Source organism: Panthera onca, chromosome E2, assembly GCF_046562875.1.
Source record: "Panthera onca isolate mPanOnc1 chromosome E2, mPanOnc1 haplotype 2, whole genome shotgun sequence".
Taxonomy (NCBI): Eukaryota; Metazoa; Chordata; class Mammalia; order Carnivora; family Felidae; genus Panthera; species Panthera onca.
The window spans coordinates 60445192-60466849 of NC_138353.1; the positions used below are offsets into that span (position 1 = coordinate 60445192).

Sequence of the window (21658 nt, forward strand, 5' to 3'; positions counted from 1 at the left end):
AACGCTAATTAAAGACGCAACGGTACCGAGTGCCCCGCCCCTGGAGGTAATCAAGCACAGACGAACCCTCCAGCGGGGGGGTCTGTGTCTCTATGACCAAGGACTCACCGCCCTCGCTGGCTGGTGCCCAAGAAAGGCCTAGAAGCATACACAGGCGCGTGAGTGGCGTCGATGGCCCAGTAGAGAAAGAAGGGGCGCTGAGCTGCCTGCTGCCTCTTAATGAAATCCAGGGCTTCCTGAGGAAAACACACCACCTTCCTGTGCCCTGGAGGCCGGCCCGCCCCCCACCCCGGAGCCTGCCCAGCCCGGGCTCCTATTACCTGCAAGTACAGCTGGGTGAGGTTGGCTTCTCCGGTCTTCACGTCAATTGGAAACTCCTCATAGTATCTGACAAGGACACAGACCCAGACGAGAACCAGACTTCAGCCCAGGGAAGCCTCCTCCTCCTCCACGACCGCACAGGCGGTCACGGGCCTCATTCAAAACAAAGATGCATCAAACGAGAGCGGATTCTGGCACTGCTCCTGAGGCCACGGCGGCTCGAGGACGAGGCTCCCGGCGGCCCCCATCTGAGAGAAGGTCGGAGGGGGAGAGGACAGCAGAGGAGGGTCAATGGTCACCCGGGGCCGCTGGCAGCTCACGGGGGCCGTGTCTGCACGGCACCAAGGACGTGCCGGAAACCGCCGAGCTGTGCGCTCTGAGCCACGCGACTGTCTCGATACACGGCCACTAAAGGGGCAAGGACGTGACCTAGCGTTCTGGCCCACGATACGCAACGAGAATTTCCACCCAAAACACGACAGAATGAAAAAGGAAGGAAAATGAAGCCACGTGAAACCCAAGACAGACCAGGGCCTGACAGGCCAGACCAGGGGTTCCTGGAGCAGAGCGCCCCCGGCAGGCTCTCAGGGAAGGGCCGAGCCCCATGGTGCCCCGGCACGCGGCCGCGGGCCAATCCGGGGCAGGCAGACAGCGCGGCCGACGGGCTCGAACCAAGCCTCGGACACCGATGCGGCTGCGGGGCGAACGCACCTGCTCGGGGGGAGGCGCTCTGGTCGCCGTCACGGTTCTAACCTGTTCCGGGTTAAGCCCCTGCAGGTGTGGCTCAGGCAGCAACCCCAGGCCCCGAGTCCCTCAGCCCCGGGCAGAACCGCCAGGTGACAGAGCAGAGCCCGGGCACACTGGCAAGCGGGTGGTCCCAGAACCTCCGTCCTGCCCCCATGGCAGCATGGGGGGCGGGCAGGGGCCGGGCGCCACCGTCCTCGGGGTCGGGGGGGAGGGACCCGTTACCTGCCGACCATCTCCCAGTCCCTGTACACAGGGATGTTGGGCCTGGCCCTGTTGTCATAAGGTCCAAAGTGACAGTTGGGGGATCCAAACCATTCGTCGAATCCGTGCTTCAGGGGGTGGAACTGAGGCCTGTGGCCCAGATGCCTAGAAACAGGAACCCAGGACGCTTCAGGGACCCCTGCGCAGCGGTGCCCCAGAGTTCTGACCACAGACGACAACTCCTTGCCTTCACGGAACGTTTCGGGAAACAGGTGCGGCTCCCGTGCCCACTGGGAGCCCACGGGGGCTCTGCGCTAAGCCCCAGACACACCAGGACCTCTTCCTCCAGGAGGGCGCCAGGCCCACCCCCCACAACAGGCAACGGCAGAAGGTGCTGGCCACAGACGGTGCCAGGCACAGCAGCGTGCCCGCGCGTGGCTCCAGGATGCCAGGAAGGGCTCTGGGAAGACGCAGGGTGGGACACCTCACGCCCACCCGGAACCACCCAGAACTCCAACCGCAGCCCCGCCTCCACACTCCAGCTTCTTCCAGCCTTTTCCTACTTGTCAGGACAGGTCTGTAGGTTCAGCCTCCCCGAGCGTGTGAGGAAGGCAGTGTCCCAGTAATTACCAACCTCTCGGGATACGGTCATCGATCGAGAGCCTCTTCTCCCGGTTACCGATAATCACGCCCCCAAAGATGGCCCGGCAGGCCCTGGGTGAACTGATTGCCGGGACCTGACCTCATCACACACTGGGGCAGGGCCAGGACCCGCCGGGGCTGCTCACTGAGCCAGCGCCCTGGCCCCAAATGCGGGTGGGTGTGCCCACAGGGGGACAACGGCCGAGTTTCTCCCCGGACCAGGCTCTGGACTGTAGGCATCAGGAGGAGGCGACCCCGCCCCACACGCTCATCCCTGACAACCCTCCCTCTTGGGGCACCGAATGTCAGGCTCTCCTGCCAACGGGAGGTGCCCATCGGAGGGGCCGGCAGTGCCTGAGCACGGCTAGACGCGTGTGGTGCACCCTGGCCACGTGCTCTTGGGGAGCAAGGCGACCCCACCGGGGAAGGGGGTCACATATGCTCTCGTGACCATGTGAGCTCGCGCACAGCGTCCCTGCAACAGAGGGTCCTTCCTCTGCTGCCCCCGGGGAGCCCTCCCCCTGCCCTGAAGGGCCGCAGTGGCTCGTGCGGATCCCAGGGCACCATGAGCTCGCTACACGGCTCGGTCACCCGCTCGAGGAGGGTGCGGTGCGCTGGGGGAGGGCAGCCACACAGGGCCAGAGCCGAGGTGCCCAGCAACGGAGTCTAAGAAGATGCCAGGAAACGTGGGTCTCGGGGCCCGGCTCCCACGGCTAGCTCTAGAACGCTCTGCCTCCGGAACGCCACACGGCGGGCGCCAACCTCACGCCTCTCTGCCGGGACCTCTCTGTTGGCAGAAACCTAAGCGCAGGCTCCGCGCTCCCTCCCGGCGCCTCCCGTCCTCCCGGGGCGCACCGCTACAGCGCCCCGTTACTTAACAGCGCCCTCCAGCCCCAGCGGGGAGCAGGCCACAGCGGCCGCCCGCGGCACCCCTGCCTGCCCGCCTGCGCCGGCTCGCGCGGCCTCTGCCTGACAGCAACACCCGCCCGAGGTCCTGCCCACGCGGAGCCGTCCGGCGACCACGCTCAGCCTGCGGTGGCAGCGCTCGCGGCCCCCTGGGCCCAGGGCGGCCCAAGCAGCCTCTCGCTCTAGTCCTGGCCGCACCCACCCCGGCACTTGGTCAAGCCGAGGAATTTGGACGAGGGGCGCCGGGAGGAAGGTCAGGGAAGTCTGGCCACGGCCGCCAATACCCAGTGTGGCCCTGTGACGGGCCCCCGCCCGGGAGGCCTGCGGGACGCGGGGTAGAGCTGCTGGGCTGGGCGCCGCCCAGACTCGGTCCCGCAGGCCTCGCTCCCGCCCTCTGCCAGTCTCCCAGGCACCACCAGGGGCCGTGCGGGCGACGGGGCCCCACCGGTTCTGCCCCGCCACCGCCACCTGCTGGGAGCTCTGCTCCCGGTTGGACTCGGGATTGAGAACGCGTTCCTTAGGCAGCTTCTGGAGCTCCTGCGTTTCCGACCCTTACTCTTCCGGGTTCCGTGGACCCCCGTCGACGTGACCACCGTGTTTTGCACCCGGCACCCCCCCCCCCCCAAGGGGCACAGACGAGGTGCCCGTCCCGGGCAGAGCAGTGCCAGCAAGTGCCAGAGGGGCCCCGGTGCAGCGGGGGGGCCACGAGGACTGGAAAACCGGAGAGGCTCCCGGTAGGAAGCGGGCTTGCTCTTTCCCAAGAGCCCCGGAACTCGGAAAAGGAAGGAGAGAACACCTGGCCTCCACACCTACCCTCCGGGGCTGCGCACCCGGGGACCCCGGGCAGTAAGAAGCCGTTTAACCTGCTTCTGGCACGAACACGCACAGCAACGCGAGCCTCCGGGGTCCCATCGCCGGGTCCCGGCGGTCCCACACCGAGGGGCTGCCCGTCACCTCCCGCTGCCTCGTCACACCACCCACACACAGAGCACCTGTGCTTGCCGACACGGTGTCACCCGTGCCGGACGACCCGCACTGACAGGCACCCCGGGGAGACGAGCAGGGGGCAGGGTGTGCGGCCGGGAAGGTGACGTGGGAGCGGGACAGCGGACTCCCGCTCCCACCCGAGGACCCGCCTCCCGGAAGCGTCTCGCCAGCATCCCAGGCGTGGGGCACGCTCCAGAGCAGGGTCAGGACTCACCACTTGCCCACAATCTTGCTGACGTAGCCGGCCCCCTTCAGCAGCTCGGGCAGGAGGAGCTCGTCGTCCGGGATGCCGCCCACGATCTCCTGGGGTGTGTAGGCTGCAGGGCAATACGGCGTGTGCTCCCCGGGCTCTCTATGCCCCTGTTTCCCCAGGGCCCCCCGAGATCCCCGCAGCACGACCGTCCAAGTCGCCCGGGTACGAGGAGCAGGGAGGGGTGCTGGGCCCGGCCGTCCTCGTCACAGCTGCAGCCGGAAAGAGACCGGGCGGGCCCTCCACCGAGTCCCTGAGAAGACCGCCCACTACCCCCCACCTTCCTCTTCAAACGCACGGTTTTGGGGGCGCCTGGGGGGCTCAAGTCGGCTAAGTGTCCGACTTTTGGTTTCGGCTCAGGTCACGATCTCACAGTTTGGGGGTTCAAGCCCTGTGCTGGGCTCTGCGCTGACAGCACGGAGCCGGCTTGGGAGTCTCCCTCTCTGCCCCTCCCCCGCTTGCACGTGCGTGCGCCCCCTCTCTCTCAGAATGAATAGGTAAACTCAAAAACAATGCAGTCTTAAATTTCTCTTGCTACTGTTTATTTTTGAGAGAGAGAGAAAAGGAGAGCGTGCACGTGCGAGCGGTGCAGGGGCAGAGAGAGGGGGAGACACACAATCCCAAGCAGGCTCCGGGCTCCGACCTGTCGGCACAGAGCGCGACGTGGGGCTCGAACTCACGGACTGTGAGACCGTGACCTGAGCCGAAGTCGGACGCTCAACCGCCTGAGTCCCCCAGGAGCCCCCAAAACGCACTATCCTGAGCGGAAGCACCACAACGGTCTGTTTCAAACGACGTGCTACAACCCGAACGGCACCTCCCAGCCCAGGTGACGGGCACCACTCCGCAGACGCAAGGTCACATGTGACCACGGTGACCAGCCCCGGCCCTCCTCCCCGGGCCCCCCGCGCCCGCAGACGCCGTCGGTGGGTAGCGTACCGTTTCTGGCCCGCCCGTTGGTGGTGTAGAAGCCGCTGCGGATGGGCAGGCGTCCGGTGAGCAGAGCCGCCCTGGCTGCGCGGGGAGAACAGAAACCGTGGCGAGCCCGAGTCCCACGCGAGCCCCACGGCCGGCCCCTCCGGCCCTCCTGCTCCTCCCGGGGCCGCACGTTAGGCCGTCTCTGCAGCCCGAGCGGCCGTCCCAGGAGGCCACGGGCGGCTTCTACCTCCCAACCCCGTGACGGCACGGGGCCCGGGCCCCGGGGGGAAAGGCCGCACCCGCCTGCCAGCCCTTGTGGCGCTCCGCTCGGAAGAAAGGCGGGAGCGGCGGAGCCAGGGCCGCCCGGGTGCCCGCCCCCTCCTCGTGCCCGCGGCCCAGCCCCGACTTACACGGCGAGCACAGCGGGTTGGCTGAGTAGAAGTTTGGGAAGAGCGTCCCCTCTGCGGCCATCCGGTCCAAATTTGGGGTCTCTCTGGAAGGTTCTCCGTTCACGCCCAGGTCGCCCCACCCCATCTGCAGGAGAGGGCACGGAGAGGTGGAACCACCTCCTTCCGTCTCGGGGGAGTCGCGACGGGAAAGCCGGAGCTGCCGTCGCCGCGCCCCACAGCCGCAGAGCTCACCGACCACACCCCAGAGCCCGGCGGCCTCCCGCTCGCGGGGCCGGCGGCTCAAAACACACATGTAGGCGCAACGAGAAGCGAGAGCCCCCGAGCCTGCTGCGCAAAGCCAGGCCGAGGAAGAAGCGGCCAGGCTCCCCACCAAGCTCGCCACGGCGTGGCCCCACGCCCGGGTCTACCCGGGGAACGGCCAGCTGGCGCCACACGCAACCACACGAATGACGCGAACGTCCACGGCGGCGCGATTCACGACGGCCCCAGAGCCTGTCACGTGCCGGGTGCACGTACAGAACGCGGCCCATCCACGCGGTCCCGGGTCGAACGTCAGGTCCACTCGGACCCCGCGCACCCCTCCTATTTGGAAACGCGGGTGTCGTCCGCTAAGATGTGGAATCGCTGGGGGGAGACGGGCCCCAAACTCAACGACTCCTGTCCAGGCAGGAGATGCGGACACGGGGAAACCGTGGGAGGAGAGAGGCTGAGGGCCGAGGCCACAAGCCGGGAAGGCCAGGGGCCACCGGAGCCGGAGGACAGGCAGGAGAGGCTCCTCCCGAGGCTCGGGGGAGCCAGTCCTGCTGCCACCCCAATTTCCCTCTGGCCTCCAGGACTCGGACAGAAAAGATAACTCTTTTTATTTATTTACTTACTTAGACAGAAGGAGAAAGTGCGTGCACATAAACATGGGCACTACTGGGGGAGGAACAGCGACGGGGAGAGAGAGGCTCCCAAGCAGGCTCCACGATGTTAGCATGGAGCCCGACGCCGGGCTCGATCTCTCCGACCCTGCGGTCGTTCCCAACATCTTCTAAACTCCTGGGGCGTGCGCCTGCCCGCCCGGGACCTGCCCGCTTGCAGGCACACGCTGAGGAACACCGACACAGACGTCCGTCCGTGGTCCTGGCCCTTGCCGGGTGCCACCCGGGAGAGCCGAGGAGGCCCCGTCACGCCTGCCCCCATCCCGCTCCCTGCACTGGGCCTCCCCAGCGAGGCTGACCCAGGCAAGCCACCTGAGCCATCAAGGCAGCGCACCCTGCAACCGGGCCTGGAGACACGGCTGGGGGCGGGGTGGGGGCGTGCTTCTGGATCCTGCTGGCCTGAAGCCACAGCGGCTGGGCCTATCCGGTTGGGAGAGCCAGAACTGCTATCCTCGCCTGAGTCACTCCGAGTGCGTGTCGTGTCATTATCATCAGCAGGTCCCAAGTAACCAATGTTGGCCGCCCAGAAGTCTGGAGGACTTCTGGCTGCCAAGCAACCCCAAGGCCACAAGGAGGAACCTGCACGAGAGAGGCCCAGCCCTGACCCTCCCGGCCGGCTGTGACGGTTTCCTGTTGCCCCACAGCGGGTGTCCGGGGGGTGGGGGGCTCCCCACGTAGTCCCCTCAAGCCAAAGCACCGCGGTGCCGGTCACGCACCACCACTTGGGACCTCTTGGGCCTGAGGCCACGCTTTCGACAAAACACAGTCACCCGTGCACGTCTGGGCCCTCCAGCAGCCCCTCGAAAAGGCAGAACGAAACAGAAGTTAATGGATTTCGACCCAGCGTCCCCAAAACACGATCATTTCAAAACACTACGACATAAAACGCTACGGGCGCTGGCGAAGAGAGCGGGTACTGCCCGGGGACAGAAGGGGAGGGCAGGAATCCGAAAGGGTGAGCCTTCAGGAGAGTGTGGCCAGCCCAAGGGGCCTGCTCACACCAGCCTCCGGGGGGCCCGGCTCTGAGCGGCTGGCACACGCAGGGAGACACAGAGGGCGCGTGTGCAAGACTTGTTGTTCCCCAGGAAGCGGAGTTTCCGTCACAGCCATCGGGACGGGGTCTCCCGAGAGGCCACAACCTGCTTCGGGAGCAGCCGTCCCCTGAGCAAGTTCACACACTAAAGACCAGCACGTTCAGTGTCCCCGGAGGGCAGAACCACAGAAGCGTCTGGGATCTTTCTTCAGGACTGCTGAAGAACTCTTATTATTTTTTTTTTTTTTTAATAAAAAGAAATCACGATTTTAATAGGGAAAAGTTTTAAGAGACTTTACGCTCATTTTCTTGAGCTAAATCTCTGAAACCTGAATGTTTCCCGGCAGCTGCGTGAGGCCCACGGCCCTGGTCCAAAGGTCCCGTGAGGGTCTCTGTCTGCCTTTTGGGGAAACTCCAATGTTTACTCGAACAACTTTATTTTTCAATTTTATTTACTTTGAGAGAAAGAGCGAGAGCGAGAGTGAGAGAGAGGGTGCACGCACGCACACGGGAGGGGCAGAGAGAGAGAATCCCAAGCAGGCTCTGCACTGTCAGCACAGAGCCCGACGCGGGGCTCAAACTCACGAACTGTGAGATCATGACCTGAGCCGAAACCACCAGCTGGACACTCAACCGACTGAGCGCCCCGGGCGCCCCTACTCGAAACACTTCTGACACTAACTCTGGAAGTTCTCCACACCAACTGCTTCTTCAGTTCCTGGGTGCCAACCACCCAGTCCTGCCCCATCTCCCAGGAGCTGGCATCAAACCCCACGGGTCAGGGGCTCAGTGCCACAGGCTGGCCCCACCGCAGACACCAGCTGCGTGTTCCAGGCCTCTGTACTTCTGACGGAACCCAAGGACTGGCTGCCACGTCTCACAGAGCCCAGGAACGCGTCGTATTTCCCGAGACCAGTTTGTCCTAAAGGGTGTGACTCGGGAACACCAGATGGGATGGACGGAACAGCCCAAGGGGAGCCTGGGTGGGCAGAAGCCTGCTTGCCCCCTGGTCAGGCCACGCTCCCGGCACCTCCATGGAGGTACCAGCCTGGAACCCCTCAGCTGCCACTGCTCGGGGTTTTCGCGGAGGGTTCGCTACAGGCCGTGACCGATTAAGTCACTGTCGTCAGGGATGGAACTCAAACTCCACCCCCTGGCCTTCCCTGGAGGTCAGGGCCAGGCTGAACGCTCCCCACACCAGCCTGGCCTCGGCCTCTCCGCGGCCGTCCTGAAGCTCTCCAAGGGCCGCAGCTGCCGGCCGACTCACACCGAAGCGGAGTCCTTCCGAGGGTTTGAGGAGCGCAAGTCACAAGAGGGACGGGGCCTGAGCGCTGTCGAGCACCCTGGGCCTGCCCTCTGTGCTCCCGCTTTTCCCTGACAACCCACTCTAAGTTCAGAGTCTCCACTCCCAGCTTCTGCAGATAGAGCAAGGTGACAAAGTCACAAGGGGACGCACCGACAGCTCAGCCTGCTGCCAAAAATCCTGCGAACCCCTGCAGGGCCGGCCCCCCAGAGTGGCCCGTGTGACCACGCCCCTGGGGCCGCACACACACCCAGCAGCTAACATCTTCTGCTCTCAAACCCACAAACGCCTGACCTGCGGCCACAAGTGTCTGCAAGCCGGGAGCGGCCCCAGGCAGGGCACACCCGGCAGGCCAAACACAGAGAAAGTGACTCTCAGGACAGGGGCCCGGGGTCAGCTCTACACCCCTTCCCTGCCCCCGACACCCTAGGCGCTGGGGGAGGGGGAGATGGCAGCAGGATGTGAGGGGGCTGCTGAGAGCCGGTCTGGGCTGCCCCTCTGTCCTTCCAGAGCGGGAGGGCGGAGAAGAAGTCGTCCCCTGGCCGGCCTGGACTTGGCCACTTCAATTCGGCTTTACTGCAGTAAGACTACCGATGACAGGACCAGGTTCTAATCCCACCCCGGTGGGTGCCACAGGGCCTCCCCCACCTACAGCCTCACCTATAGCCCCACCTCCTGCCCTGGGGCAGCTACCTCCTCCCCCACAGCCCCCCGCCCACCTTCCCCACCCATTGTCTGCCCCACCTACGGTCCTCCCCTCAAGGGCCCTTGGCCCTTCCCACCTCTACGACCTCTCCCCAGACCCCTCCCACCTCCCCCACGGCCCTCCCCCCCCACTCTCCCTCGGCCTAGCCACAGTCTTACCCCCGACGGCCCTTCCCTCCACACTCCCCCTCGGCCTCCGCCACCTATGGCCCTCCCCCCACGGTCCTCCCCCCCCCCACACTCCCCCTCGGCCTCCGCCACCTATGGCCCTCCCCCCACGGTCCTCCCCCCCCCACACACTCCCCCTCGGCCTCCCCCACCTATGGCCCTCCCCAGCCCACGGGCCTTTCCCCCACGGCCCTTCTCTCCCTCATGGCCCCCCCATCACCTCCCCCACGACACTCGCACGGTCTCTCGCCACCACGGCCCTCCCCCCACTCCCCCACGGCCCCTCCCACTCCGGGTCCTCCCCCGGAGCCTGATCAGCGGGTGCACTCACGTCGTCCATAAGCAGGAGCAGGATGTTGGGGGGCCGCCGGCCGTCCGCGGCCCCGAGCCCCGCGATGCTCAGCAGCAGCAGCACCAGCCGCCAGGTCGTCGCCGCGGCAACCGACGCCATAGCAACCGCGCCCGGCGCCATCGAGCCCCGGCCAGCGGCAGGAACCGACCAGCGCGGGCAGCTTTTCCGGCCGGGCGGCGGGGCGGGGCCAGGGAGAGCGCGTGACTGGCGGCCGGGTCACGTGACACGCCCGACCGGGCCTCCAAGATGGCGGTGTGCGTGGCGGTGATCGCCAAGGAGGTGCGTATCCGGGCGGGCCTGTCCCGCTCCTGCCCCGGGCGGGCGCCCGCCGAGAGGCTGCCTGCGGGGACGCGGCTGCGGGACCCCTGTCCGGGCCCCGCCCTCGCCCCCTCCCTGCCCAGAGGGCTCCGCGAGCACGGGCCTGGGGGGCTTCGCCGCGCCCCGGTGTGGTGGGGGCGGTGCGGGGACAGGTGCCGCCCAGACCCGCGTCCGCAGCGGCTGGAGTGTCAGCCCCGGGGCGGGCACGGCCCCGGACCCCCGCTTCCGTCCGCCCGTCAGTCCGCGGGCTCCGTTGACTCTCGCTCCCGAGCCTAGCTGCCCATCCTGCACATCCTGCTGCGCGGGGCGCTCGCGCTCGGCCGCATCTTCGCCCGCCCGCCCGCCAGCAGCCTTCTCTCCGCACTGCAGCCACGGTGCTGTTTTAAAGCTAACCGGACCGTGTCACGCCCCTGCCGGAAATCTCGCCAGTGGCGGCTTGTTGCCTTCGGAGAACGTCAGAATAATCTAGTCGCCTCATGCCCCTCTCCCCGAACCACTCCGACCCAACGGAATTACCTGCAGCTTTCTCACCTCTGGGCCTTTGCGCTTGGAACGCTCCTCCCTCTTTCCCATTGCCATCTTCGTACATTGGTCACCTTAGATCTCCTTTCCTCCAGAAGGCTGTTTCTGAATCCTCAGACGGCTGAACGGCCGTCCACGTGGTTTTATATTGTATTCTTCTGTGTTTCCAGAAGACCAGGCTTAGGAGGTGATCCTTAGGGAAGCTTTTCAAGGGCGGCCTTGTCTTAGCACATAGCGTGTTATTTGCTGGTGGGTTTGTTGACGGTTTCTCGCTAGATGTTAGTTAGACCTGTTAGGGTAGAGAGAGCATTGTGTTTATTATATCTGTGCGGCACCAAGAGCAGGACAGAATCCGTGAATTGTGGCATGTGGGAGCCCGTGGAAGATCCGATTAACCCCTGGGGTTGGAATGGTAAGAATTGGTCGTGCAGAGATGAAGGAAGGTTTGAGCTGAGCCTCGACAGCGTTTAGCCAGAGGGCACCTGAGTGCCTCTGCCCGGGTGGAGCGGTAGCAGTGAGGACGAATCGGGAAACAGCTAGTATTGTGGGCTGGGAGGACAGCACACTCCAGGACGGGGCCCCACACAGAAGGCCAGCGACTTCTCCAGGTGCCAGGGCTTGTAGTCGGGCTGTGCTCAAACCCAGTTCTTCTGCCCCTGCCCCCCGCTGATGATGCCCCATGCAGGCAACAGGGAAACCTCAGATTAGCCTGGGTTCCCCGAAGGCAGTGCCCACGGCAGCTCGGAGGGTTGCGCGATGGGTTTTAGAGAATGAGAGTATGTTCCTGTGACTCATTGGTTCTTGTCGTCCGTGTGCTCCGTGGCCGTGTCCTCATGGTCTGTGCACACGGGGCGGACCCCCGTCACCTCAGTTGCCGACATCCTTTCTTGCAGAATTACCCTCTTTACATCCGCAGCGCCCCCACAGAGAATGAGCTGAAGTTCCACTACATGGTACACACGTCCCTGGACGTGGTGGATGAGAAGATCTCTGCGATGGGGAAGGCCTTGGTGGACCAGAGGGAGCTCTACCTGGGCCTGCTGTACCCCACAGAGGACTACAAGGTGTATCCTTCACACCTGGCGGGGGCTGGTCCCGTGGGCGGTCTCCCTACGGGGCTTCGCATCCAGAGATTCTGCCTCTGGCTTCCAGGTGTAACTGAAGAAAGCGAGAGCTCTCAACCAGCAGAGAATTAGGGCAGCTTGAGGCTAATTGGGACCTCACACCCTTTTTTACGTTAATGAGGAGGGTCACGTGGGAAGAGCTGGGCATGGATTCCCTGGAACTGAGTGGCAGTCTGCACCTGCCCTTTGTCCGGTTTGCAGAAGCAGCAGAAGCCCTCTTACTTAGCGCCTGTGAGGACTGCCTCCCGTGCCGTCTCAGTGGGGCCAGTGCTCCTGAGCAAGGACAGCAATTCTAGACTTGTCACCAGGCCCAGCCCCACGAGTCACCGTAAAGTTTCGACCAGTCCCTGGGGACAAACGGCATGACATCCGTGGAGTTCAGAGGTCGTTCCACGAGCAGTGCTGTAGCTTGCCCTCGATGACATCTGCCCGGGAGCCACCGTCCCACCAGGGGAAGTGGCTCGTCGCGGTGAGGGTGCCTTAGGCAGGGTCTGCCTGGTTCTTGGGCTTCTGCACTGGCAGTTAGTGCTGCTGGGCCAGGAAGTGATGGAGAACGAAGTTGAGGTGCCCCAGGGCGTGGGCAGGGGGCCCCCCCGGAGCTCCGATCGGGAGAAGACTTAGCTGCCTGTCCTTCTCCTGTAAACACCAGAAGCTGCCCCAGGGAAGTGTGCAGTCCCCCTGGCATGGTCCGTGTGGTCCTTTCCCGGTGTTGTGGGGCAGGTCCGGTCCAGGGTCCTTCCTGATGCAAGGTTGTTCTATTTTGCCAAAGTGGCTTCGGAGCCGAGGGACGCGCACAGCTGGCCCTCTGCTCACACGCCGTCCACGGTGGTGCCGTTTTTCGTGCCGTCACAGAGTCTCCGTATTGAAAGAGTGTTCCCCGGGGCGCCTGGGTGGCTCAGTCGGTTGAGCGTCCGACTTCGGCTCAGGTCATGATCTCGCGGTCCGTGGGTTCGAGCCCCGCGTCGGGCTCGGTGCTGACGGCTCAGAGCCTGGAGCCTGTTTCAGATCCTGCGTCTCCCTCTTTCTCTGACCCTCCCCTGTTCATGCTCTCTCTCTCTCTGTCTCAAAAATAAATAAATGTTAAAAAAATAAAAATAAAAAAGATAGAGTGTTCCCTGACCAGCCGTGCAGATACGGCTACGTGACCAACTCCAAGGTGAAGTTCGTCATGGTGGTGGACTCCTCCAACACGGCGCTGCGAGACAACGAGATCCGCAGTGTAAGTGCGCAGCGTCTCAGGACGTTCCTGGGCTCGTGCGTTTTCTCTGTCTCGCTTTGTGTTCAAACGCCGAGAAGCCAGAATTGCGGCAGCCGCGGCGTGTGCGCGTGAACTAACACCACTGATTCCTTCTCAGATGTTCCGGAAGCTGCACAATTCCTACACAGATGTGATGTGCAACCCTTTCTACAACCCTGGGGACCGCATTCAGTCCAGGTGAGCTGACTGCCGTGTGGACCGTGCCTTGCGAAAAGCTGCGATTCTGAACGTGCGGGAGGGAAGGTCGATTTCAGCCACGGGCCTCGTTCCTCTGAGGAGTGGTTCTGACGCAGCAGAACCTGGTTTTCCAGTAATCCCCACGTGGATTCCGACATGTGAGAAGAGGATGGGGGAGCAGGCCAGGGCACACACCCTGCCCTCTTGGTTTCCCGCGTATGCCCCGTAAGTCCTGGGGCACCTCCGCGGAACCCACACACAAAGACTTGGTCTTCGATGTCAAACTGGGACGGTTAGGAGATTGGGTCGCAGGTATGAGCCACACAGGTCTCAGGTCGATGCAGATGGGACATTAGCACGTCACAAAGATGCTTTATAAAGAAGCATTCAATGCACATGTTCCAGATCCGCCCCTGGGAATTCCCTGCGTTCCTAGACACGGTTCCTGGGGAGCTCCTCGCAGCCGTCAGGCGAGAGGACCCTGCAGAGACCCAAGCCGGGCCCTTCCCGTGGTGTCTCCCCTCAGCCCCGACACTGTGTCTCCCGGGCTGTGCGGGACAGGGACCGCCGTTAGCCGTTCTTGCTGTACCGTGGCCCCGTGAACCCACACCGCAGCCCCGCACCCCTTTCTGGAGCCCCAGCCAGGGCAGGGCCGTGAGGCAGGAGGAGGTGGGAGACTTCGGTTCTCATCGCCTGGCCTCGAGGCCACGTTCACTGGACTTTGGAGGACTCCTCCGGTCCAGGGGTGCAGAGCCCGGTCCGCTTCTCCGAATCGGTCTATGTTTCTTTGCAGGGCCTTTGACAGCATGGTGACGTCTATGATGATACAAGTGTGTTGAGCGAGAACTCAGCGGCCGTTGCTTGAAGACAAGCACTGTGTACATAAGCCATCGTCCAGATGGATGTTTATTATCCCGTGCCTGTTCCTGAGCGTCCCTGCTGCTGGGGGCAAGGCCTCGGGCACGGTGCGTGGAGACTAAAGGTCTTCTGAGATCACGTTTGGTGTTTTCCTTGTGTCAGCAGAGGCTCGGACGGAAGAGCGTGTAGCGCGGCACTTTGGAGGCTGGCACAGAGGTCAGGGACCGGAGCCGGGACGAGGGGCGGGGAGAGCGGGTGAGGGAGCCCACGGACCTTGGGGCCCTGCGGGGGCTGCAGCTGTGGGGCAGCAGAGACGGGAGCGACTCGAGGCCGGCCTCCGCTGGCTGACCGGGTGGGGTGGTCTGTGGGGGCAGGCCTCCTGTGCCCAGGGCCAGCTCTAGAGGGGCTCCCGGAGAGCCCACACGTCCTCCCCTGGCTTTGTCTTTCTGGACTCGTGCCTGGCCTCAGGAGGGAGCTGCTCTCAGCTCGTCAGCTGCCGCCTGCTTTCTGAGCACTGAGTGAGCGAGTCCGTGAGCCTCCCCCTGGGGGAGCGTGTGGCGGTCCCTAACGGTTGGCGGAGCCCCTGGTCACCTGCTGCCTCCGCAGGCCCCTGAGCAAGCCGGGGGGAGGGGGTATGCTTGAGGAGCAACCGATGTGATCGGATTTCTGCCACGTGCTTCCCCAGAAGCCTGCTCTGTCAAGTCCGGATGGCAGTCCTAACTAGTTGACTGTGACCGAGGGGACATTGCCATCCGGGATCAGGCGGCCCCGGCCCTGGCACCCTTCGTCATCTGGCAACAAGGACCCGCGGGGTCTGAGCCCCACCGCACGGTCTGCTCTGTGCTGTCGTCAGTGCCCTGGCTTCGAGCCGGGTGCCCCGGGCCAGCCGTGATCCCTCCCTCCCTCCCTCCTCAGTCGCTCTGGAGAAGGGGTCTGACGAGGAGCAGGGCCACCCGGACCCCCTGGGGAATGGCGGAGGCCGTTAGCACCGTGATGGGACCCGGAGGTGACCTTCCCTTCTAAGGAACGCGGGACTCGTTTTTCAAATTACAGAAGTAGAGGAAAAAAAGTCAACGAGTATGTCTTAAAAACACAAGTGCCAGCCCAGCACCTTCCGCTGCAGGTGGAACCAGGGGATGGGGAGGAGGCCGGAGAAGCAGCCACAAGCAGCCGCTGGCTCTGAGCTTTTGGAGGTAGTTGCTCCTGCCTGCGTAGCGGCTGTGGTAGAGCCTGCAGGTAGCTGGCTTGCCTCCTTACGAACCAAGCCCCAGTGTTATTGGGTACAGTTGACCAGACAGAAGAGATTTCCTACTGTCTGTAGCATTCCAGGACAGGTAGTTGTGGGATGTGAGTGGGTGGTGTCGGGAGGGACTTGCAGGAAGGATACTTTGAAGGGGGATTCAGCTAGCAGATGGAGTACGCTTCCTTCATCCTTTCCCTTCTTCCTGCCTGGAACTCAGACGTGATGGCTGGAGCTAAGGCAGCCATCTTGAGAGCATGAAGAAAAGATGCATCTCCTCAGGATGGAGAGCAGAAAGCTAGAAGGAACATGGTCTTTATTGACATGGCCCTGGATTACTTATAGTCAGCATTTCGTAGAGGAAAATAAACGATCTTGTTGAAGCTGCTGCTATTTGAGTTTTTTCGTAGGTGCAGCCAGACCAACCCCTGTACCCACTTTACATTCAGGAGTTTTTGTGCACGTTGTTAGGCAGCATCCCCACTTGAAGTCTGAGAAAAGCAAGGGTCAGAAGTATCGTGTTAGCCCTTGTGCTGCCAATAGAACGGTCTTGGGGTGGTTTCATACCGTCTTTCTGCATCTCTGTACCTTGAGGCTAGCCTCCTTGTGGGCCACCTGCCTGCCTGTCCCGTTGCCCTAGAGCTGGGCCCCATCAGGTGCAGCTCCCAGTCGGCCCTTAGCCACCGTTCAGGTGATCTCTGTCCTTCGTTCTGCCCCGGACCAGACGGGGGCAGAGGGAGCCTGTGCCTCTCCGTGTCCTCCGGGCACAGCCACGCGAGTCTGCTCAGTGGCTCACTGCTTGGAGCCCTCGCTGCCTACGCAGCCACGACAGGAGTGCTCTCCGCCCTCCTTCCACCATGGTCTGCTTGGGCCTAAAACCCATGGGAAACGAGGGGCTCCGAGGCCCGCTCTCTCCTCAGAGTGGCCACACGGAAGGGATCAGCTGTGGCTAGAAGACCGCCGCGTGCATGACGGAGCGCGTCAGGACGGCGGCAGATGCCCCTGGCCGAGGAGAGGGACGGCCCCTGGGTGCCCACCAGGTGGGGGCTGGTGTCATCTGCCCTTGCTAAGTAAACTTCTCTGCCCAGGGCACGGGGGGGGGGGGGGGGGGGGGGAAGGGGGAGGGGAGGCATGCCTCCTGACCGCAAGTGGCCCAGGCCGCACAGACTCCAGGGCCGGTGTGGCCCTGGCCTGACATTCAGCCCCTCCTACCTACCTTCTCATGGGGGAGGGGCCGGGGGGGGTGGGGTAGAGAACAGAGAAATGTACCCCCTCCCAGTTCCAGAGGCCAGAGTCGGATCTGGTGTCATCAGGGCCGATTCCTCCCGGAGGTTCTCAGGGAGGGTCTGGCCCATGCCTCCAGCTTCTGACGGCCACCAGCGATTCCTGGGGTTCCTCAGCTTGTACAGCACCACACTCCAACCTCTGCGGCTGTCTCCACACCAGGTCTGTGTGTGGCTCCTTGGACCGAGGGCCCACCCAGGTGATCTAGAATGACGTGGGCAGCTTTCACTTTATCACACCTGCAATGACCCTTTTTCCAAATGAGGTCACGTTCATAGGTTCTGGAAATTAGGATGTGGACATGTTTTTTTAGGGGCACATTATTCACCCCACTCAAGGGTCAGATTTGACCCCAGATCCCAGGGGTAGTGCGAACCTGGCCTAAGGCAGCCAGAGACAAATGTGGGTGGAGAGCCGGGAGGGGGCCTGCCCCGCCCCCAACTGCGGGCCGAGCACCGAGCAGCTCTGTTCCTGGCTTAAGGGATTGATAGGTCAAGCACGGCAAGGGGCCGAGTCCCTTTAGAAAAGCCCAGGGAGGGGTTCTTTGGCAGCGGCAGAACCAAGTGTGTTTGCTCTCCCAGCCCCGCAAGGGGTAGAGAACATGCGGCGCCCTCCCGAGCGGCCCGGGTGTGTCTGCACAGAGGGGCCACAGTCAGAGCGCCCCGCGCGGGAAACCCCTTCCGCTTCCCCGACCTCTGAGCAGGGCCGGGCCTGTGCCCGGCCTCCAACGTGCGCGCCCGCCCTCGGCGCCTCACGGATGCCTGCCACCTACTGCGGGGGGCGCGCCCTGCGGGCCACCGGGCCTGGTGGCTCCGGCTCCCGGGTGGCACGGGCCAGGGTACGGGGCGGTGAAGTGGGATAGAGCCCGGCCTCGGACCCATCCCCCGCCTTTGGCGGTCAGACCCGCACCTGCGCCCGAGGAGGCGAATAAAGGCAAGGCCTGTTGTGTGCTTTTAAAAATTATTCAAATTTAATTTACTCCTTGCCATTAAGACACGTTTCTACTTTTCTTTAAAACGACTTAGCCCCGAGCTGACTCAGCGCCGCCTGCCGGAGGCTCTGCCCAGCGCCTTCCAAAGCCCCGAGTAGCCCTCCGCGCCAGCCGCAGCCCCCACCCCCGTGCCCTGCTTCGTGCGAGAGACGGTTTTGGCTCCGGCTGCGGGGTCTGGGCCGCGGTGGGAGGCCCTGGACCGTGAAGGGGACAGAGCATTTACTCTGCGCTGAATGAACGGCCCCGCCCAGAGCGCGGCCCTTTACTCTTGACCCACCCCAGCCCCACTCTCAAAACCGGATCCTCCCTTCAATACGGTGAATACCAAGGTGAAAACCGTCCACGGCCCCTGCATAGAGAGAAGCGGAGGTGAGCTCGGCCCCCCGCCACGGCTTCTCCTCCCAGGCCCCGCCCGCCGGCTCCTCTCGGCCCCGCCCACTGACCGCATCCCCGTCCGGCCCACAGGTCCCCTTCCCTGGCCCCCGCCCACCGGCCCCGCCTCGCCCACGGGCCCCTCCCGGGCCCCGCCCCCCGCCCGCGGCCCCCGCCCACCGGTTCCGCCCCCGAGGTCTGAAGCGGGCCCCGCCCTGGAGGCTGCTGCGGGGGAACGGTCCTCCTCTGGCGCCTGGCTGTCCTCGGAAGCCCCCGCGGTCGGTAGAGCTGATCCCCGGCAAGTTGGTCCTTTTGGGCAGCACCTGAAACCAAAGTCTGAGTCCCTCTGAGACCCCTGTCCTTGGACCCTTCTCCGCCGCGCGGCCTGAATCCAGCCCAGGCCAGAGCCCGGGGCTGACGCTGCCTCCAGGAAACCCCGGATTTCTCTGCTGGAGGCTCACAGGCAGGTGTGCACAGGCCCCCAGCGCCCGCCAGCCCTTGCGGCGGTAATTCCAAACCCACAGCTAACCTGCTCCCTGCCAACCTTCTCAAAATCACCGCTTAGGCCTGAACTGTCCAGCCACAGACGTGGTCAGGTGACGTGCCCCTGTCAGCCCAGCATCTCGCAAAGGTCCAGCTGGGGAAGGGGGCCTCCCAACGCCACATCCAGTCCGGAAGCAACCGCCGCCCCTGCGGCCAGGCCAATAGGCCCAGAGACACTTGGGGATTGGAGAAGGGTCGTCTTGGCTTCCCTGTGCTTGCGTTTTCCTGGTTCCTCGGGGATTAACGGGTTAAAGTGAAGAAGCTCACAGCAGAGTTTTAGGGGACGCACCTTGATGACTCGGCCTCGGAAGATGCTGTTGTCCAACGCCACCGCGGCCTGGGCTGAGCTCTCGGCAGCAAACTCTACGTAGGCGTAGCTGGGGTGGGTGGGCATGGCGGGTGAGGGCCACCCCGAGGTACCCAGGCTCCCCAGGACCCCAGGGCGCCCGGCCCCTTCCGGGGGCCTCCTCCCTGAGCCCCCTCCCCCACCCCCATGGCCTGCCTGGCACTGACCCCTTGGGGTGTCCGGAGAACTTGTCGCATAGGATGGTGACCCGGTGAACCTCCCCGCAGGAGTTGAAGTAGGCTTCGAGCTCCTCAGCTGTGCCCCCATAGTCCACCTGCCAGAGGTACGGGCCCCTGGGGTGGGGAGGCCTCACCCTCCTGGGGTCTCCCACAGCACGTTTTCTTGGTAGCGGAGGTCTCTGTCCCCCACCCCTGTTGGGGATGGACCGGAGACAGAGACGTACGCCCCCCGTGTGTTGGGCGGACCCCCGGGTTTATTTGGCCTGTCCAGAGAGCACGTGGCTTTTAAAAGTGGAATCTGTTGCCAATGATTGGCCGAGCGGAGATTTCAGGTGGAAACCCTGACTCCCAGGTCATGCTGGGAAAGCAGGATGTGAGGACACAGGGCCCAGGTTCCCTCTGGGGGCAGCCCTCTGGCTTCTCTCCTCCTGGACCTGTGTCCCTTCCTTTAACCCCACGGCCAGGAGGAGGTGGCAAACCCCAAGAGGCCCCATGTTGCCCCCTCCCTGACTCACATTCCCCACATAGACGGATCTGTGGTCGGACTCCAGCTGCTCCGTGGGGGGCCCGGGGCAGGCGCAACCTACAGAGAGGGGGGCCTCAGGACAGCGGGTCTCCCTGCCGGCAAGAGGGGGCGCTCCCGGCAGACGCCTCACATTTGTGGCTCATTCCTCACTGCTTGTGGGAAGAGGGTCACCCCTTGGGACTGTTCCTGCAGGGCCGCTGCCCGGCCCGACGCAGAGACCCTCAGACCCTCGCCGTGAGCTGGCACTAGGCCTGTAGCACAGCCCGCCCAGACTACAGAGAGGAGGGGCTCAGAGCCGCGTGCCCGACGACTGGTGGCCCACCGCCAGGGGAGGGGCTGGCCGGCCCCCTGGCTCCTACCTGCCTCGGGGCTCAGCAGCTGCCTGGCCGGTGTGGCCCCGGCGCCCTCCTCCCGTCCCGCCTGGCCCTGCGCCCCAGGCGGCTCCGGTCCTTGGGCCTGTTCCATGGCCCACAGCTTCACTTTGATGGCCTCCAGCTCCTGCCAGCAGGACCCCACACTGAGCCCAGAGGCAGGGTGGCCCCTGGGCTCCTCTTGGGGGCAGGGGGGAGTGGGCCTGACCGTGCCCGGCCTCAGGGTCCCTGGCTCCTCAGGGACGGGCTGCGGGGGGAGGGGTCCTGGAACGGGACCGGGAAGGCCATGTGGACTCGGGCCCTGCCATCCTACCCAGCCTTGCAGGGGTGGGCAGCCCCCCTACCCTCTTCTAGGCAGGGGGACAGTGGCCCGGGAGAGGCCCGAGCTGCAGCCGTGGGTCCCCTTGAATCCAGGTCCTGGCCAGGCTCCGCTGGGCTCCACGTGGGTGTTACCTGGTCGGGTTCCGGGTACTCGGCCAGCTCCTCCCCCTCCAAGAGAGACAGGGGGAAGCCTGCATCTTCGGGGTCATTCTCCGCTTCCCCCGGCTCCCCCTCCTTCCTGTCCCCACCCTCTGGCTCCAGAGGGGGCTTCTCGGCCCTGCCCCAGGCCCCCCAGCCCTGGGCCTCAGGGTCCGAGGAAGCCCTTTGCAGCCAGGCCTGGGTCGGGGGTGGGAAGAGAGCGTGGCTGAGGAAGGGCCACATGGGCGGGTCGGGGGCAGGCGGACGAGGCCTCCCTGGCCGCTCACCTCCACGCTAGCACCTGCCCTCACCCGCCCAGGGTTTTAAGCCCCTCACCGGGCCAGCTGCTCCCACTAGAGCGCTTAAAAGGCTTCCCGCAGGGCTGAACTTCCAGCCCCCGCTTCTGGGCCAGCCCCTTCTCCCTCACCCGGGCCGATGCCCCCCGTGGGGGAGAGAAGAGGGCTCCGCCTGCAAGGGCTTGCCACGCTCACTGCACCTGCTCAGGCTAGCGGGCCACAGGAAGGAGGCACGTAGGAGAAGGGGTGCTTCCGGGAGGAGACGTGTTTGGGCCAGCCTAGAGGGACTGGTGGGGCAGAGCTAGGGCAGAGGACGGCCTGGGCATGGGGCCCGGCGTGAGCAAAGACCGGGGCAGGGAGGGCAGGGCGTGTGCCACACGGCAGGGCCCGGCCCCTCCTCTTGACCCGCCATCGATTCCCCGCGGACGCTCCCCTCTCGCACCCCTCTCTGGGCCAGCTTGTGGGTGGGAGCCGCTCACAGGAGGCCGGAGTCCCGTCCTGGCCACAGGGCCTAAGGGCTGAACCCTGGGCAGATCTGGGGTGGACACTGGAGGCCCGAAGGCTGCTCGTCTTCCTTCTGTGAGGCTTCTGCTTCTCAGTTCTCGCCCCTGGAGGGCGGCCGTGGGCTTCTGTCCCCAAGTGCCCCGCTCTCCATCTGTCCTCGCTGAGCGGCCCCTCTGGCCTCAGCCTGGCTCAGCCGTGTGGAGCTCCTGGTTGGTGTTTTCCAGCTTCGTGCCGTGTTTGTGGGGGCCTCCTCTGGCCACGTTTGCCCGGCCCGGAGCCCCCCTCCAGGCCTTAGCTGGGAGGTCCACACGGGGCAAACCGGGGTCTCCTCCCGGGGAGCTGGGAACTGGGGGGAGAGGCGCAGCTTACACGGAGCGGGTCTGTGCGGCCCCGGAGCCGGGACAGCCTCTCTGCCCAGCTGGGC

General features: G+C 64.5%; 3 protein-coding genes across 7 annotated transcripts in view; 1 reads left to right on the forward strand and 2 right to left on the reverse strand.

Moving 5' to 3' along the window:
• Nucleotides 1-10071, reverse strand: part of GALNS (galactosamine (N-acetyl)-6-sulfatase) — a 25183-nt gene extending 15112 nt beyond the window's left edge. Inside the window, exons 1-7 of one of the 3 annotated variants that reach the window (XM_060649942.3) lie at nucleotides 9846-10062; nucleotides 5383-5506; nucleotides 4994-5068; nucleotides 4019-4121; nucleotides 1291-1434; nucleotides 321-387; nucleotides 109-236 (exon numbers count right to left, since the gene is read on the reverse strand). In XM_060649942.3, coding sequence (XP_060505925.2) covers nucleotides 109-236; nucleotides 321-387; nucleotides 1291-1434; nucleotides 4019-4121; nucleotides 4994-5068; nucleotides 5383-5506; nucleotides 9846-9986 — 782 coding nt within the window. In that variant the 5' untranslated portion in view covers nucleotides 9987-10062. Of the gene's footprint in view, nucleotides 1-108; nucleotides 237-320; nucleotides 388-1290; nucleotides 1435-4018; nucleotides 4122-4993; nucleotides 5069-5382; nucleotides 5507-9845 lie in introns of all 3 variants that reach the window. The other 2 variants (XM_060649943.3, XM_078439128.1) reach the window with 2 other exon arrangements.
• On the forward strand, nucleotides 10047-14261 carry TRAPPC2L (trafficking protein particle complex subunit 2L). 3 transcript variants are annotated; one of them, XR_009615201.3, is made up of 6 exons: nucleotides 10056-10145; nucleotides 11600-11772; nucleotides 12962-13049; nucleotides 13186-13265; nucleotides 13400-13490; nucleotides 14059-14261. XR_009615201.3 is itself a non-coding variant. In XM_060649947.2 (5 exons), exons 2-5 carry the CDS (start codon nucleotides 11657-11659, stop codon nucleotides 14102-14104), a joined length of 330 nt encoding a protein of 109 aa, XP_060505930.1. In that variant the 5' UTR covers nucleotides 10047-10145; nucleotides 11623-11656; the 3' UTR covers nucleotides 14105-14261. The 3 variants fall into 3 exon arrangements, 2 of the variants coding, with proteins under 2 accessions (XP_060505930.1, XP_060505929.1); XM_060649947.2 differs by lacking the exon at nucleotides 13400-13490 and having other exon boundaries at nucleotides 10047-10145; nucleotides 11623-11772; XM_060649946.3 differs by lacking the exon at nucleotides 13400-13490.
• Nucleotides 14262-17947: 3686 nt separating this feature from the next.
• On the reverse strand, nucleotides 17948-20677 carry PABPN1L (PABPN1 like, cytoplasmic). Its single transcript, XM_078438529.2, has 7 exons — nucleotides 20429-20677; nucleotides 19964-20102; nucleotides 19594-19661; nucleotides 19067-19173; nucleotides 18843-18930; nucleotides 18191-18333; nucleotides 17948-17987 (listed from the first exon to the last, which is right to left on the reverse strand). The coding sequence occupies exons 1-7, from the start codon at nucleotides 20675-20677 to the stop codon at nucleotides 17948-17950; spliced, it is 834 nt and encodes a 277-aa protein (XP_078294655.2).
• Nucleotides 20678-21658: the final 981 nt, after the last annotated feature.

Bases quoted from the DNA above. Each gene is read 5' to 3' on its own strand.
- TRAPPC2L (XM_060649946.3), top strand. From the start codon at position 10,113: ATGGCGGTGTGCGTGGCGGTGATCGCCAAGGAG. The intron at 11,773-12,961 runs GTATCCTTCACA...CCAGCCGTGCAG, and splicing joins CCCACAGAGGACTACAAGGT to ATACGGCTACGTGACCAACT. The intron at 13,050-13,185 runs GTAAGTGCGCAG...ATTCCTTCTCAG, and splicing joins GAGACAACGAGATCCGCAGT to ATGTTCCGGAAGCTGCACAA.
- PABPN1L (XM_078438529.2), bottom strand. From the start codon at position 20,677: ATGTGGCCCTTCCTCAGCCACGCTCTCTTCCCACCCCCGACCCAGGCC. The intron at 19,662-19,963 runs GTAGGAGCCAGG...CCCTCTCTGTAG, and splicing joins GCTGCTGAGCCCCGAGGCAG to GTTGCGCCTGCCCCGGGCCC. The intron at 18,931-19,066 runs GTCAGTGCCAGG...CACCCACCCCAG, and splicing joins TTCTCCGGACACCCCAAGGG to CTACGCCTACGTAGAGTTTG.